At 38.5% G+C, this 17,825-nt stretch overlaps 1 protein-coding gene across 1 annotated transcript in view; it reads right to left on the reverse strand.

Annotated features, from left to right (window-relative positions):
* The window catches only part of CFTR (CF transmembrane conductance regulator), a 162,929-nt gene extending 145,445 nt beyond the window's left edge, over positions 1-17,484 (reverse strand). The window contains exon 1 of the mRNA XM_032870720.1: positions 17,317-17,484. Within this exon, the coding sequence (XP_032726611.1) occupies positions 17,317-17,369 (53 nt within the window). The 5' untranslated portion in view covers positions 17,370-17,484. The remainder of the gene's footprint in view (positions 1-17,316) is intronic.
* Positions 17,485-17,825: the final 341 nt, after the last annotated feature.

Here is a 17,825-nt window from a genome sequence, read left to right on the forward strand (position 1 = left end):
CTGGGTGGCTCAGTGGGTTAAGCCTCTGACTTTGGCTTAGGTCATGATTTCAGAGTCCTGGGATCGAGCCCCACATCGGGCTTTTCATTTGGTGGGGAGCCTGCTTCCCCCTCTCTCTCTGCCTGACTCTCTGCCTACTTGTGATCTGTCAAATAAATAAATAAAATCTTAAAATAAGAAACAAACAAATTAAAATAAACAACAAATGAATTAAAAGTCAAAAACAAGGTCAATACATTTTTAAAGTGTATGGTAAATGCAATGCAAATGTCAAGGGGTCTATATCCTCATATGATATATACTCAAATGTTAGGGCTGGCTTAGTGACCATTCTTGAAAAAGATTTCTGAGTCATAACCTAAGCCAATAATCTTAAAAATTCTAGCCCAAATTATTTAATTCTCAATAAAATATTTTCATATTTAACACCTTTCATTACCAAACATTCTTCCAAATATCTGACCTTCATTCTGTTTATTCTTAATGGAGATGTACCAAAGTTTCATAAATGGAAAGTAATTCTTCACTCTACTAGGAGCAAATGGTCCCTTTTATTCTACCTTCCTTGACAATCACGTCATCTTCTCCATTTTCTCCATTATCTCCATGTCATTTCTGTACATGAAAGATGAAATACATACAACTTTTTAAAAAAGATTCATAAACAAGTATAACTCCTTATGTGTATTACATTTTACAGTTTCAAATTGCTTCTCTATTTCATTCTGTTCTGACCACTGTTACTACTGGGAATTGAATTGTATTCCCCCAAAAAAGATATGTTGGAATCCTAGCTCTCAATATCTCAAAATGTGGCCTTATTTGGTGATAGGATCTTTACAGAGGTGATCATGTAAAAATGAGTTCATGCAGAGTGGACCCTGACCCAATACAAATGGTGCCCTTCTTTTAAAAAGGGAGATTTGAACACAGAGACAGAGACACCAATAGAATGCCACATGAAGATGAGGGCACAGGTCAAAGTGAGGCCTCTTCAAGTTAGAGAATGCCAAGAGTGCCAGCCAATCACCAGAAGCTCGGGGAGAAGCACAGCACAGATTCCCCTTCAGAGCCTCAGAAGAAACCAAACTTGCTGACAACTTGATCTTGGACTTTTCAAATTTAGAATTTTAAGACAATAAATGTCTGTGATTTAAACTGCCCAGTTTTTGGTGCCTTGCTGTAGCAGCTCTAGCAAACTAATACCCTGGCCCCCAGCAACAGAAAAACTCCATGTTAGGACAGTGCATGCAAAGGGACAAGTGAACAAAGGAGATACTCTGAGGTTTTAAGATAAGGTTAAAAGTTGGAGATAAAAGCCAATGGCAAAGTACAGGGTGCAGATGTGGAATCAGGCAGGAGCATTTGGGAGAATGCAACCTCCATAATTTAGAGAATTCACTGGGCCTCATTCACAAAAGAGAAGGGTTAAACTTAGAGAAGAAAGGTATTTTCTTAAAGCCTGGCAGTGAAGATGAATAAGGATTAACTATAATAATCATGCTGATGGCAGTCTTTACCATTTATTAAAGATGTACTCCCTGTCTGGCATTACTCGCTGTCATTTAATATATGGACAGTACTTAATTTCATGTGTTAACTTAGAGGGTGTTTTTGAATGAGATTTATATTTAAATAGTGAACTCTGGGAAAAGCAGATTGCCCTCTAGAATGTTGGTGGGTCTCATTTGGTCGGTTGAAGGCCTGAACAGAACAAAAGGCTGGCCACCCAAAGCAAAAGAGAATTGCCCCATGTACTGCCTTCAGAATAACCCGGGAACATCAGCTCTCCTGGGTCTCCAGTCTAACAGCCTACCCTACAGATTTTGCACTTGCCAGCCTTCATAATCACCTGAGCCAATTCTTAGAATAAATCATATGTATATACACATGTATATCCTATTGGTCTGTTTCTCTGACATCTCTGACCCTGACTAATACACACAGTAAACACTCAATGAATGTTAGATATCATATGAATGCTGAGCTGTGTTAAATGAGGACAAGTGATTGTACTGATGAGCATAATATCATCATCGGAAGATAAGTAAATTGCCCAAGATCACACTGTTAATAAGTTACAAAGTAAGGATTCCAACCAGGTTTGTCTGACTCCAAAGTACATCTTCTTCCACTATATATTGCCACCTAGGAGTTGACAATAAGGATTAGACACAAAGTAGAATGTGAGATTATTTTATCAGAGTATGGAGTGGGTGAACTAAGAAACTCAGGAGAAGGTCAAAAACAACAATTACAGGAGGGAACACTAGCCCTGTGATCTTCAAACTGTGGGCCCCACCATCTGGTAGTCCCCAGAAATACTTCAAGGAGCTCACCATCTGTTGATCTGAGGTGTCAATGTCTTCAAACTGTGGGCCCCACCATCTGGTAGTCCCCAGAAATACTTCGAGGAGCTCACCAACTGTTGATTTGAGGTGTCAATGTTTTAAAATGTTTAACTATTTTAAAAATAGGAGTTAAAAACATCACACATTATTGTATGTATTATATGAAAATTTTAGCCTACTGGATTCATCCAAACGTGTTCCTGGACAGTCAGGCCAACTCATTCAGGGTCCACTCTGGAGGAAGGGTTCCCCTGTCATCTCTTTGCACATATTTTAAAATATTATCATCTGCCATTGGTTATTTTCACACTTCAGAAGTGAGCGTGTCACTATGGATGCACGTGGGCCAAGCTCAGGTGGGCCAAGCCCACCATATCCCTGCATTCCTGCTCACACAAGCACTAACAGAATTGTGCAATCTCCAGGGAATACTAACAAGCCACATCAGCTATCATCATGGTTTTACAGTACTTTATCATGTTTATACCACAATACAGTGAAATTGATTATAAAACTCACCATCAATTTAGTACTAGCCTTTCCAAAAAGAATTACTACATTAAAAATCCAGGTGCCTGGGTGGCTCAGTGGGTTAAGCCTCTGCCTTTGGCTCAGGTCATGATCTCAGGGTCCTGGTATCAAGTCCCACATCGGGCTCTCTGCTCAGCAGTGAGCCTGCTTCCCTCTCTCTCTTTCTCTTTCTGCCTACCTCTCTGCCTACTTGTGATCTCTCTCTGTCAGGTGAATAAATAAAAAAATCTTTTTAAAAAAATCCTTTTTAAAAGAAATTTTCAATATTAAACACTTAGGCAATTACCTATTCCTTTCTATTTATTATCATAATCTAAGTTTTATTCTAAGGCTTTTCACATTCAGATCAAAAATATTCTTTTGGGGGTGCCTGGGTGGCTCAGTGGGTTAAAGCCTCTGCCTTCAGCTCAGGTCATGATCCCAGGGTCCTGGGATCGAGCCCCGCATCGGGCTCTCTGCTCCTCGGAGAGCCTGCTTCCTCCTCTCTCTCTCTCTGCCTGCCTCTCTGCCTACTTGTGATCTCTGTCTGTCAAATAAATAAAATCTTAAAAAAATAAAAATATTCTTTTGATTCACTCTTGGCTACTCACAGCTATGAAGAGGGTTACAGTGACAAGCTGCATTCATAACAGAGCCTCCTGTAGGACAGGCAAGATAATTTTGAGGCACAGTGAAGTGCTGAGGTTGGGCAACTTCAACTTTAATTATAGAGTCTGGGCTGACAAACTTCACACTAAATATTAACTGTTCCTTTCAAAACTAAACCACAGAGTAATCTTTCTCAAGAAATTGCAAGCAAGAAACTAAATTTAAGTAAAAGTCAACCTTGTGAGGTGCAAAGAGTACAAATAATTCAACTGAGGTCACAGGAATATATACCTTCAATATATTGCTAAGTTTCCAAGTTTCCTTGGAAACAAGTTTCCTTTGACATCAGTTGTAAGAGGCATCTCAATTTCAGAAACATTGTGCATAAAGCAAACATATGGGACAAAGAAAATAATGCATAAATTTTATATAATCATTTCAACCTTTATTTGGGAGCAAGAAATTAACTGTATCTTTGTGTTAATGGAAGAGTCGTTGTCTTACATTGTCACTTTTATTTGCATATATTGCATATATTTATTTTCATGGGAGATTCCATTTGCAAGCTGGGATTCATTTATGAACCTATAAGTAGGTTCCATAACCACCATAAGTAGGAAAATCTGACACTTACTTAAAACAAAGTGTCAAACTTCATGCTGAAGAACCATCTGACGGGTCTCTCTGCCTCTTCCTTCAATCCAAAGAAACAGAATAAGAGTACACAGAGAGAAACAGAAGACAAAAATGATGAACATCTAGGGCTTGGTGATCACAGCTGGACCCCAAGGAGGGGAACACTGAACGGACTGAACTGGGGATGCAGGTGAGGGCTGAAGTTGGTAATGTGAAGAGTGGAAGCAAAACTCGCCAGGAAGCCTGGAGTAGCAGGTGCGTGGAAGTGGAAAATGACAGGAAGGTGGATTGGAAAACAAAAACAATGAAGGGTGATGGCTAGTACCTGGATGGAACAAATCAGCATAAGAAGTGCAGTCTGGTTTTGTACAACTGAGGTGTTCCCATGTGATAATGGTTGGCTAGTGGCACGCTTTTTGGCTGATCACATCTTTCATTCTCCAATGGGACCTTTGGAATTTTGAAGACACCATTAACCCAAGATAAGACAATGCCCTTTCACCCCTCTCCATCCTCTCATCTTCATCCCAAGCAGCTTGTCACATGCACCTAGTGGGAAGGCATGTTTCTGGAACTTCCAAGAAGAATAGAGTCTAATGCCTTATTTAAATGACATTATTTATAATGCTTATATCAAAAATAATAAATTTTAGAGGCAAGAAAATTAAGAAAATCTATATAAGAATGAAGTGAAATTATTAAATTCACCAACTCCATTCTAGGCTTTTGGATAGTGTGTTGTACTGGTTAAGAGCAGTATATCCAGAGCTCTGGATTTAGACCAATATAAATAAACATCTTGATTTCACAGTAATTAGCTGGGTGACCTTGTATAAACTCTTCGTAATCTTTCTAAACCACATATTTCTTAGATGTAGAATCTGTTTGGAATTGAAGAATTCACTGAGGTACTATAGACAATCCCTGGTACCTTGAAAGTGCTTAGAAATATGTTAGGAGGTAGTGGGAGACCAAAGTACAGATGTCTCAATAACTATGCGAGAGGAAATTTTGAATTCTGTGGCACATTAAATTGTATCTATGTTTCTGTTGTTAATTTACTGAAAAAATGTCAATAACTTCAAAATCCTCTTCCCTTGGACACTAAGGTTGGAAGAGGAATGTTGAGAGAGAGAAGTTTCTTGGAGCTGGGAGAAGATGGAATCACCTCCATATCCCTCATTTTATGATTATGTGGTAGAATCCCGTTGTTTGTCCTCAAATCTATAGTTTTCCAATCTTTTACTAAGGTTGAGAAGCAGTAGTCAGGCCATTTAAAAAGTTTCTTAAGACTGACCTAGGGGTTCCAGATTTTAGTAGACAAGAAGAATCACCTAGAATGTTGAGAAAAATGTGGTTGCCCTCTCCCAGAGATTGTGACTTAGTAAGGACAGAGTGAGATCTAGGAATCTGCGTATTTGACGTGGTATTTCTATCTTAATTTAAGTTTACTTAATTGATAGTTAATTTAATTAATAATCCATTTATTAATAGGTCAATATTTTTTAAAGCAGGTATTTGGCAGGGCAGTCTGATAAGCACTTCCCTAAAGCTATACAAATATTGTTAATTATGAAGAGGCCCCTAATTTTCAGAGCACATGTATTCACCTTAAGAATTTCTTTATCTCATTTCTAGTTAGATTTCTCTTTCAACAGAATAACTAAACTTCGATCAAATTTCCAGAAGCAGCAGATTTGATGCTCATTGTTTTTTTCATAATAACTTATACATATCTCCTAATCCCAGAATTTGACTCTGTCCTGCAGTAATTGTGGCTAGTGTGACAGAGTGTGACTTGGGAAAGCCATGAGTTGTGTCGATACCCTTAACAGCAGCAAAAACAATTAAATCAGGGGCACCTGGATGGCTCAGTCAGTTAAGCATCCTCTGACTCTTGGTTTTGCTCAGGTTGTGATCTCAGCATTCTGAAACCGAGCTCCACATTGGGTTATGTGCTCAGTGCAGAGTCTGCTTGGTATTCTCTCCTTTTCCCTCTCCCTTCCCCTCTGCTCCACCCCCCCCAACTCCCACCCCCAAACCTGCATACATGTGCCCATCTGTGCATGCACACATTCTCTCTCTTTCTCCCTCTAATAAATAAATGAAATCATTAAAAAACAAAACAAAACAAAACAACTGAGTCAGCAAAAGTTTACATGAGTTCAAAAAGGCTGCCAAATTACCAACTTAATACCTCAAGGGATCCAAACATTCTGTTCAAGGATTAAATCTGACATACAGGGGCACCTGGGGTGGCTCAGTCAGTTAAGCATCTACCTTTGGCTCAGGTCCTGATCCCAGGGTTCTGCAAGCCCTGAGCCCTGAGCCCCGCATCAAGCACCAGCTTCTCTCTCCCTCTGCTGTTCCCCTTGCTTGTGCTCTCTCACTCTATCAAATAAAATCTTAAAAAAAAAAATTCCAATATACATTTCTAAATGTAATCACCTTAAGTTTCTATTTCATAGGAAATTTTTTTAAATTATAAAAAATGCATCAATTTTTGTTGTCAAGGAATTGTACTGTTGACTTCAAGTTAATTCTATTATGTGAGATGATCTTTATTCAGTCAATTTTATAAATCAATAAAATATTTAAGTTTCCTTCATTAAACGGGGCAAGGGAAAGATGTATAGATGATATCTGTGCTCCAAAGGGAAAACAACTGCATCAGTAAAAATATAAACATAAAAATTCTTTCTTATGTTTTATATATAGAATTTTATGTAAAAATTCTATATTTTATATAAAAAATACAAACATAAAAGAAGAATAATTAGAATGTATAATAAGTTTTGATGTGTTCTAATTCAAAGTACTATATTCCTGGAACATACCAGACACTCAATATTTATGTTAAATAAATACATATATGTGTTCAAGGATGAATGACTTGACAATCACATAGACATTTCAAAGTTATTATTTTTACATTAATTAGTTCATTTTATAGTGATTGTCCTTCTAATAAAATTCCACTACATAAAACTTAGTTCTGATTAAAGCTACTTCTGAGCTTTAATTCCATCAGTTTATAAATTCTTCAATATGTGAATACAATTTTGGATCTCATTATAAGCATATACATACTTTTTAAAGTTTTTATTTAAAGTCCAGGTTGTTAACATACTGTGTAAATATTCATTTCAGATATACAATACAGTGATTCATCACTTACATACAACACCCAGTGTTCATCCCAAGTGTCCTCCTCAATCTCCATCACCTTTCTAACCCATCCCTCCCCCCATCTCCCCTTGGGTAGCCATCAGTTTATCCTCAATAGTGAAGAGTCTGTTTCTTGGTTTGCCTCTCTCACTCTTTTTATATTTTATGCTCTCAATTAACTGATTTATATAAATACCTAATGTCTAATTGTTTTAATGATGTTGGTCCCAGTTGACTCTAGAATCATATTAACCCATGGGGGATTTATTTGTGTTGTGTACTTTCATTCACAGAGCATATATACCAGCTATACATTGACTTTTCTGGATAAAATAGAGTAACCCTATTAAATATCAGATGGAAGGGGTAGAAAAAAAGCTAATATGAGTTTTTAGAAGTCAACCCTATCTTTGAGTTGAAAGAAGTACTTTTGGTAACAAATATTCATTAGCCTGCTTATTATTCTGTTGAAAAATGTATTTAGAGGTTCAAGACTAAAATGAATTAAAGGTCCTCTAAATTGTGTTACATACATTTAGGAAGACATTTTGGAAATAGTCATTTTAATAACCTGATTTAAAATTAAACTGTCAGACACACAGAAGACTAACATGAGATCTGAAGAATAAAATACTTCAGGGGAAAAGTCTGTCTATAGCAAAGTTGGTCATCATCGATCTCCTGAAGAAAAATGATAGTTTACTAAGCTGGAATTTTCCTATAAAGTGCCATACATTACACAAGAAAACAAAGGAAACTGATTTTCCTATTTCATGTAATACTTCAGAACACATTTGGTAAAAACAACTAATATTTTTATTCAAAATTAGACATTTTATCTTCAGAATATCAAAGTTTAATGTCCATGTGTACAAGTAAATTTTTACATTTCCATCAAAAATTAAATTTTAGAAGTATATCTATAAACTGAATTAGTCAAGTTTTATTCACTTAACAAATGTATCTTAAGGGCCTATTAGGTCAAGGAGTCAGACAGATGCCTAGTACCAAAAAAATGGATAAGAGCTTCTGCCTTGAAGGACACATTAAAAGGTGCTTAGGCAAACAGGAAGTCAAGAAGAAATGGTCAACAGGTTCCCAAGAGAAAAAACTATTCTGAGAAATTAATAGCTGTTAAGATACTATTTTCCTCTTCGGAAAAGACCATTTTGCTTCACTTTTAAAATTTGTGTGTTTCACAAATTTTCCCTTTAAAATTACTCAATTACTGAATAACAATAATATGAATTATATACGAGCCTTAGAAACTTTTTCTAGATCTTTAAGTAATTTTAAAGCTGTACATTACATTTTGAAGCTTCTTGCAATAGACTTTTTTTTTAAAAGAATATGTTGTGACATTATGTAAATACCTAATGTCTAACTGTTGAAAATTATAGGTGAAAACTATGAGGGACACCTGGGTGGCTCAGATGGTTAAACCGCTGCCTTTGGCTCAGGTCATGATGCCAGGGTCCTGGAATCGAGTCCCACATTGGGCTCCTTGCTTGACAGGAGCCTGCTTCTCTCTCCGCCTCTACCTGCCACTCTACCTGCTTGTGCACGCACTCTCTCTCTCTCTTGCTCTCTGACAAATAAATAAATAAATAAATAAAATCTTTAAAAAGAAAAAAAAGTAAAGAAGAAAAACTACATGAAATTCAAATTTCAGGGCCCATAAATGAAGTTTTATTGGAACACAGCCATGCCCACTTGTTTGCATATTGTCTCTGGCTGCTTTTCCACAATGAAAAAAAGCACATGGCCCACAGCATTGAAAATATTTACTACCTGGACCTTTACAGGAAAAGTTTGCCAAACTCTAATCTAAAGAATAGCAATGAACTTGGGGCTCCTGGGTGGCTTAGTCGGTTAGGTATCCAACTCTTGATTTTGGCCCAGGTCTCCATCTCAGGGTTGTGAGTTCAAGGCCCACATTGGGCCCTGCATTGGCCTCTGCATTAGGCATAGAAACTATTTTAAATAAATAAATAAATAATAAAGTATAGCAATGAACCTGGGTTGAGAACGTGAAGCTTTGTTAGCTCTATTTTCCAGAGTTTATAAGGATGTTTAAAATAAACAAGATGTGTAGAGAGCTTCCTATATAGTTTCTCCAAGATACTTCCTCTAGAAGTAGGACTGGTAAACCCCACCAGTAGGAGATTATTCTTTTGTTGCTCCCACAACCAACACTGGCCTCCAAACTCTGGCCTTGAACTTCTTCTAAACACAGCTGTCAGACATCTGGGATTCTGCCTTTTCAGCTTCATTTTCACATAATGACCTGACTGGTACAAGATGGAATTTGTGGGTCTCTCTTTCAAATTAAGAACTTTGAGAAAATCACTAGGCATTTGGGGGAGTGGGGGGAATGGGGGGATGACATTGGGTAGAAGCTCGGTAGGCAGTGTTAAGAAAGCTCTGTGTATTTTAACAGGCTCAAAGTTTGAACACGAAACAATGATACCTGATCTTTTCCAGAGGAATGAGAATCTTTTGTTAACACAAACACAAAATATTTCATGCTAGTAGGTGTGCTTTTATTTACTCAGTCACTGCAGACAGGACCTGCAGCCCCAGCCGATTTTCATACCTCCCTGAATGTCTATGATCTTAGAAATCAAATATGTAAAAACCACTGAAAGAAGTGAACCTTCAGTGAGATGGAGGCACTTCACACCCCACCTGAGTCAGTGGGTTTGGAGGGGGGGGAGGTAGAATATCTAAGTAAATCTTACCTCCTGCCATCCCTAGAACACAGCTGCTGACTCCTCACACTCTCAAGGTGACTCCATAGCACAATAAAGACAAACAAGGAGCCACTCTAAATCCTTCCCTGGACACTGTCCTGGACTTTTTACTGAACAGCACGAGGACAGTATTTATAATCCTGTCACTTCAGACTTCTTAATTTTCTTACCTCAAGCTGGAAATCACTTTACGATATTTTCAAATAGTCTTATTACCTGGCCTTGAGCCATATGTATCATTTTCTTTTTTAAGTTTAAAAGGGAGCAGAGGGTCCACTAGACCTCCATCCCCCACCCCCAAGCCTTTTCCCAATCTCCTCACCAGCACATTTCATCCCCTCATTACCCAAGACAGCACATCTAGACATTATCCTTGATGCTTCTCTATCCTTCACCTTCCGCTTCTAATCTATTGCCAAGCCTACTTCTGCTCCCAAATGTCTTTTTCTCTTTTTTATTCCTAAGATTTTTTTACTTTTAAGCAATCTCTACACCCAATATGGGGCTAGAAATCATGACCCTAAAATCAAGAGTCACATGCTCTAATTAACTGAGCCAGCCATGTGCACACCCCCCCCACTATGTCTTTCAAATTCATCTTTCTATCCCTGCAGCCCCCTATTTCCTTGGCAAAACTGCAACAGTCATGTCACTCTTCTTGAAATCCATGGCTTTTCATTCCTATATGATAAAGCCCAAATGAAGCTCACCAAGTCCCTTTTAATCAGGCCTGACTAGAATTTCAGATGCATCTCCCACAAATCTGTCACTTATCTTATGTTCCAGTCACAGGGAAAGTCTCTGAATTCTTTGAAGGTGTCATGCTCCCTCTTGCTGACAGTCCTATACAAAGTCTGCTGCTTCCATGTTTACATTTTTCCTAATGCATCCCCGCCCTCTCTGGACAATCTCCTTTAGGTGTCAACTCAGGAGTCACTTCTCCAGCAAGCCTTCCTTAACCAGCCTTAGACTGGACTGGATGTGCCACGGAGTGTTTTTACAAGCCTCTGTGACTCTGGGTTTCAGAGAATTCATTCCACTAAGGCAACACCAATTTCTTTCTTGTTCATCTCAACTCTATTAACGTCCTGCGTAGCATACAGAAGGTGGTGAATGAATGAACCTACAAAGGAAGTACTGTTCTGATTCAGCTCCTTGTAGCAACCTCTGGGAGATTTCTCTGATTATACCAGAGTAAAAACCAGTTTCAGGGCTGAGAATCCTAACAATAAGGACTTAGCAGAAACCTTTAAATCATTTCCTTATCCCATAAGCAAGGAACAACCAAGCAGTCTTCCCCAGAAAGGCTAAGACCTGGCCATAAAGGGACACAAAAAACATTTGACAGAATAATTGTTCTGGGCAATAAAAAATCTGTCCATGGCCCTGCTTGCATTGACCCCTTTTTATCAGAACAGTGGTGCATTACAAAACTGTTGAGTGTACAGTACCTATAAGCCTCTCAGGTTGATCACCATGGAATCACCATCATCACAAAGAAATATTTATTAAACCATTACATGCTGTGGTCTGAATACTATATTAAACAAGTCATAGAAGGTCCTGACATCCAGGGCTTTATAGTTAGAAAATCATCATTGATGTTAAAAGACAGTAATAAGCTAACGGAGCTGCAAAGAGAATAGCAACCTTCACAAGCCTTGCCACTTGGAAACAGCTGCGAAAGCCAGATCTTTCAGAGCTCTGTAAGAAATATATTCATTCTCTACACAGAACAATCTAATTGAATTTTTACAGGTTCCTTGCTAAAAGAAGCCTAAGCTCCGGGCTGACACAAAACTCAATAGTTAAGCCACTTTGTAATGCTAATTTCCCTCTAAAACAACTACCAGGTAAATTCTTCCAGAGCTGGTGAGAAACCTCTGAAATGGTAATGTTTTGCTCTGGCGATAAAGTACTTAACGTTTTGGATACAACACACCTTCAGGTAGGGTCCACAACGAGACCTCCATTGTAATCTATTTTCCCCTCTTGACCTCATTACAGCTCCGGGATTCGGTTCCAGGGACGTGCTTTACACAGATGCGTCAGGAATCCGTGGAATCAAAAGTGCCAAAATTGCTGCTGAGTCAGAGGTGTTTTTAAAAATTTAACAAACAACATATAGCTGCATGCTAAATGGTTAACACCCTTTCCTGATGGTTTCGCAATCCTATACTTATATTGTAACTGTATCGCACTGAAATTACAGGTTCCTGTGAAACAACACTAACAATAATAATACATCTTACAGTGGTGCTCCTTTAAGGGCCTTTTAAACAAGTTTGAACATTTATGCACTGAATATTACCATACTAAGTCCTACTTCCTCCCACAAAACACAAACGGAAAACTGGAAAACCGTGATTTACAATATGCCAGCAGAGAGCTGGATGTGGGGATGGATCTCAGGACCCTGAGATCATGACCTGAGCTGAAGGTAGAGGCTTAACCCACTGAGTCACCCAGGTGCCCCTTCTATGCATTTTTAAGTGTATAAGAATACTCCTGGACTGTCAAGTAAGTAATAATTTGAACCACTGAAATACACTTCAAAACCAAGGAGGAGAGGCACCTGGGTGGCTCAGTGTGTTGAGCCTCTGCTTTCCACTGGGGTCATGATCTCTGGGTCCTGGGATCGAGCCCCCCATAGGGCTCTCTGCTCGGTGGGGAGCCTGCTTCCCCCTCTCACTGCCTGCCTCTCTCTGTCTACTTGTGATCTCTGTCAAATAGATAAACAAAATCTCAAAAAAAAAAAGGGGGGGGATTTTTTAAACAAGCAAAATTAAAAGGAATTTAATTATATATACATATATTTTACATATTAATATACATATATAACTTCAGTTTCAGTCATATTACACGAAAGAGATAATTTTAGAATTCAGAAAGTTAAATCAATCAAGAATGACACAACCCAGGTTGGAAAATCTGAACTGTATTATACATGATCGGCAAAAGGTGGATGGATAGAAAAGGATAGTCAAGGACTGATGTAGGGAGTCAACATTTGACAGTGTTCAGACAACACTGTCCAAGAGAAAGAGGTGTCTGTTCCAAAAGTGGTCTCCTTCAATTCCTCTGGGAGACAAAGCCAAGAGAGCATAAGGAAACCCTGGGTCATCCTCACTGGAAGACATCTGTACACAGACTGACTAGATGGACTCATGGTATTCAGGCCTCCTTGGCAGCTGGACATCTCAAGATGAATTGTGTGTTTCATGTTGGCCTTTTGTTTCATGCATCTATGTCTTCTGATCTGCAGAGGTTCAACTTTGTCTGAGAGACAAACCTGAGATAATGCATGTGTATTGATCAGGATAAGACTAGACCCTTGTTTGAATGGCCAACTGGTCTTTCTCTGCAATGGTTCTACAAATGCCTGCCAACAAACTGCAAAAATGTTTATGATTCTGCCGTAATTTTAGATTTCCTCATGCCTTACCAACAAGTAGTGAAATGTAAATACAAAATCACTGTATTTTTTTTACAATATGCCATAATTTATTTAATCAAACAAGTATGGCCCCCTTCAGAACTGTGATTTTCATGGTTCTTTCTTATAAACTGATTGCAAGTATGCTTCTGTTGCTCAAAGCACTTATATTTAAAAAAAAAAAAGCACTTATGTTTCTCTTCATTAGGAAATGTCTAAAGTTTGCAATACATTTTTTTTAATGAAAATACCTAAACTTAAGTAGCACTTTGCTTTAACAAAGCAAATTCTGATGAAGAATCTTTATACTATCAGCGTGGATTTGATTTCAAGATACAGCCATAAGTCATTTAAGAGCAAGTTCCAGTCTGGGTAATAGGATTAATAATCTAATGCAAGCTACAACTAAAAATAATGGCTAAAAAGTAATGGGCCCACTATATACCCATGAGAAGAAACTTATATACTATTTTTAAAGGTAATTTCATAAAAAGAATCTGAACTATTTTGATCAAAAGCAGAATGTTTAGAATGAGAGCTTAGTTTTCATTGATAGCTATTTTGATTCACCATACCCATTCTAATACATAAATTCTAGTTTGTTTAAGAACCTCTCATTACTTTGTATTTAGTAGTTATGAAAGTATCTTAGGGACATCTGGGTGCCTCAGTCATTTAAGCAGCTGCCTTCTGCTCAGGTCATGATCCCAGGGTTCTGGGATCAAGTCCAGGGTTGGGCTCCTTACTCAGTGGGGAGCCTGCTTCTCCCACCACCTGCCCTTCCGCTTCCCCCTGTTTGTGTGCTCGCGCTCTCTCTCTCTCTCTCTCTGACAAATAAACAAATAAAATATTTTTTAAAAGTATCTTCAATTATTTAGTACTTATTAAAGTATCTTAAATGATTCTATTATTAAACTGAGACTTATGTAATTCTTGGCCTTAGATCCTAATATTACTGTACTTACTCTTTGATCTTATTTGACATTTCTCTGTGGAGTTTATCAGGAAACCCGTCCAGTTTTGTTGTTTGGGTTTTTTCTTATATTTTATTCATTTATTTGAGAGCGAGACAGTGAGAGAGAGCATGAGAGAGGAGGTCAGAGGGAGAAGCAGACTCCCTGTGGAGCAGGGAGCCCCATGTAGGACTCGATCCCAGGACTCCGGGATCATGACCTGAGCTGAGGGCAGTCGCCTAACCAACTGAGCCACCCAGGCACCCACTCTGTCCAGTTTTACAAGACTCTGTGGCACTTGGATTCTGTGGGGCTCTGACAATTCTTCAAGCATTGATCTAGATTCCTGGTATGGATGCCATGACTACAATTCAAGGTATTCAAGACTTTAGATGTCTTTCAAATTTTGTACTTGATGTGAAGCCCATGCAAAATTAAGAAAGTACTACTTAAAATTATCCCAAACTTTACTAGCTTTTCTAATAATAAAACCTGAACAATGAAGGATTTAATATAATCTCTAATCCAGACCATAATAGCTTTACTCTTTGATGAATCTGAAACTGAACGGATCATATTCAGAAAGTTAAATTCTAAAGTAATTAACCTGCCATTCTAGTTGAGATAGTACCTAAATTAAGTTCTCATCCAGGCCCATTCTTACAGATTGATAGTCACAAAATTATATTCAACAAAGATGAATTGAGGATCTTATAACAACAATGTGCTTGGTATTATAATGAATGTAAAAATATGATAATAAAACTAGCTAACATTTACTGGGCTAACCACTTTACATGCATTTTTCTCAACAGATAAACCCCTAGGCCTTAGGTCCTATTAGTCTCAAGTTTTAAAGATCAAGTCACACATTAAGGGACTTGCCTCAGGTCACACGGCTCAATCTAAACAACCTGAATCAAAACAGTCTGAATGCAAAGGTAAAATCCCTGACTCCAAAGCAGTAGTGGTCAATGCAGAAAGTAAATTTCTGACCCTATGCAGAAAATAAATTTTTTACCCTTTTAGAATTAAAACCAAGAAGAAAGTTGATAATCACTGCTATTTTAGGTGACTGTCAGTTCCCATAAATAGTAGAAACTTAACTTTTAAAAAATACACCTCTTCTTAGAGCAATTTATTATGAAATAGTTTGGAGAACAAGAATGAGTATGCTCTTAACAAACTCAGTAGTGATTATAATACATTTTTTAAATAAATCAACCACAAGGCATTTTTTAAACTATCCTAAAATATATGAGGTGATCTGCTAAAAAATATTTTGATAGAGTAACAGTGATCTAATTTAAATCAACAATGTATTAATTAAAAGTTCCTTAACACTTAGAAGTAGGTCTAGGATATTCATTTTTCTGAAAACTGCATTTTAGACTGATTGGTACTTATGTTCCTCAAAGTGCTCTGCTAAAAAGTCTACAATTTATGACAATTAGCATTTTGATTTTGTAAATAGTAGGAAAATAAATGGACAGATAATCTAATTTTTATAGATGGGGTAACAAAAGGTGATGAAAACAAATACTAAAGGTAATTCTAAAGAGTAAAGTCCTTCTCTCTTATCCACAGGGATGATCAATGGTCAGGAGTCATTCCTTCGCACCTGAGTTCCACATTTACTGCGCATGCAGAGAATAAAACATAGATAAGAGAGTCCCTTCCGCCCCCCCACACACGCATATTTATATTTGGCTTCTCTGATACAAAGTATGCTGATTCACTGGATAATCATGAGTCAAGTAATATTCCATGACAGAGCTATACCTATTCATTCATTCATTCACATAATGTAATAGGAACAAAGTAGAGACAGTATCCAAAGAACACCTCAAATTTAAAATGCTACATCTAATTACACTTTGCCTAAGACTCTGAATTTAGACTGCATTTTTAAGAACATCATTAGATGAAGTTCCAAGCTTTTATGACTCATCACATGCAAAGGAGGATAAGAGTAAAATTTATTACATGTCAGTTGTGCATAACTTCAGTATCCTGTCCTGTATCTTCACATTTCCATGATCATTCTGATCTCCCCCCCACTCCTCCCCCTCACCCTGCGCTTAAATGTGTAACTTGCAGGGGTGCCTGGGTGGCTCATTTGGTTGAGCACTGGACTCTTGATTCCAGCTCAGGTCATGATCTCAGGGTCTGGGATGGAGCCCAGTGTTGCCCTGCTTGGGATTTTCCCTTTCCCTCTGCTCCTTCCCCTCTTAAAAAAAAAAAAAAAAAAAAAAAAAAAAAAAGTTTAACTTGTAGAATTTGTTTTTCTTTAAAAAGATATTTCAAAGGATTTGCTTTCATCCTTAAAAAAATAATGGAATGGTGGCAAATACTTCTTAGATTTACTCAGTATCATAACAATAAGAACTTTAAGGTCATCTTACCCACTTCACACATCTCCCTCCAAAAAAGTGTTTTCTGAGCACCTACTACATGCAAACACGGCACTTGGAATAGGATGCCAAAGACATCTAAGTTTCCAAGGCACTAAGTGGCAACAGTAAGAGACCAAATTGAAGTATTTGTTATCAACAAGATTTTCATTCACTAATTTCTTAGAAAATTTAAAGAAAACCCTTGCACAGTGGCACATTTGGGTCTCCAAAGTGCAACTTTCAGTTCCAAGTAGTTCAGACTTCAGTTAAGCTAAAGCTCTCTATCCAAACAATTGGCTTCCCTTTATTCTTTAATCTCTTTTTCACGTTTCCTATTTTGTTCACAAAACCCACATTCTCTCCCATAACAATGAATGATAGCACATCTTTAAAAAAAAAAAAAAAAAAAGCTATTCTTCTTTCCCCAAAACCCAGCCCATACACACACGCCCTCTTCTTTCATGGGCACGTGCCCTTCCAAAACTCGGCAGGACACCCCCTCACCTGAAAAAAAGTTTGGAGAGGACGCTGGCCTTCTCCAGAGGCGACCTCTGCATGGTCTCTGCGGGCGTCGGTGTCCCTGCCGGGGCAGGCTGGACTCGAGTTCCTAATGCCAAACGCCTTACTCCTCTAGCACAGGCTGCTCGCCCCTTTTTCTCTGACCTGCTGTGATGTCATTTGCTTCCAACCCCCCCACCCCATCCCACACACCTCCCCTTCTCTTTAGTTCCTTCCCCCGCCTCCACTGCCCAGGTTAAAAGCTGGGCGCTGCCTAGTCCAGCCCCCAATTTGCCCTAGCGGCTTTCTCCACCCTCTGCGCACCCTGACCGCTCCTTCTCTCCTTTGCTCCCTGGCTGCTCCGCGTTTCCCTTTTCCCATTCTGACTCCCAGCCTTCCTCCCTCATGCGCGTTCCTTCCTCGCCCGCGTCCCTACCGTTGAGCCCCTACCCAGCCTGCAGGTGGGGGACAGTCGCGGCCGCACTCTGGGTCCCGTCTCCGACGCTCAGCGGGAG

The sequence above is a fragment of the Lontra canadensis genome, unplaced genomic scaffold (genome assembly GCF_010015895.1).
Source record: "Lontra canadensis isolate GAN:19392208 unplaced genomic scaffold, GSC_riverotter_1.0 scaffold2, whole genome shotgun sequence".
In the NCBI taxonomy this organism is placed as follows: Eukaryota; Metazoa; Chordata; class Mammalia; order Carnivora; family Mustelidae; genus Lontra; species Lontra canadensis.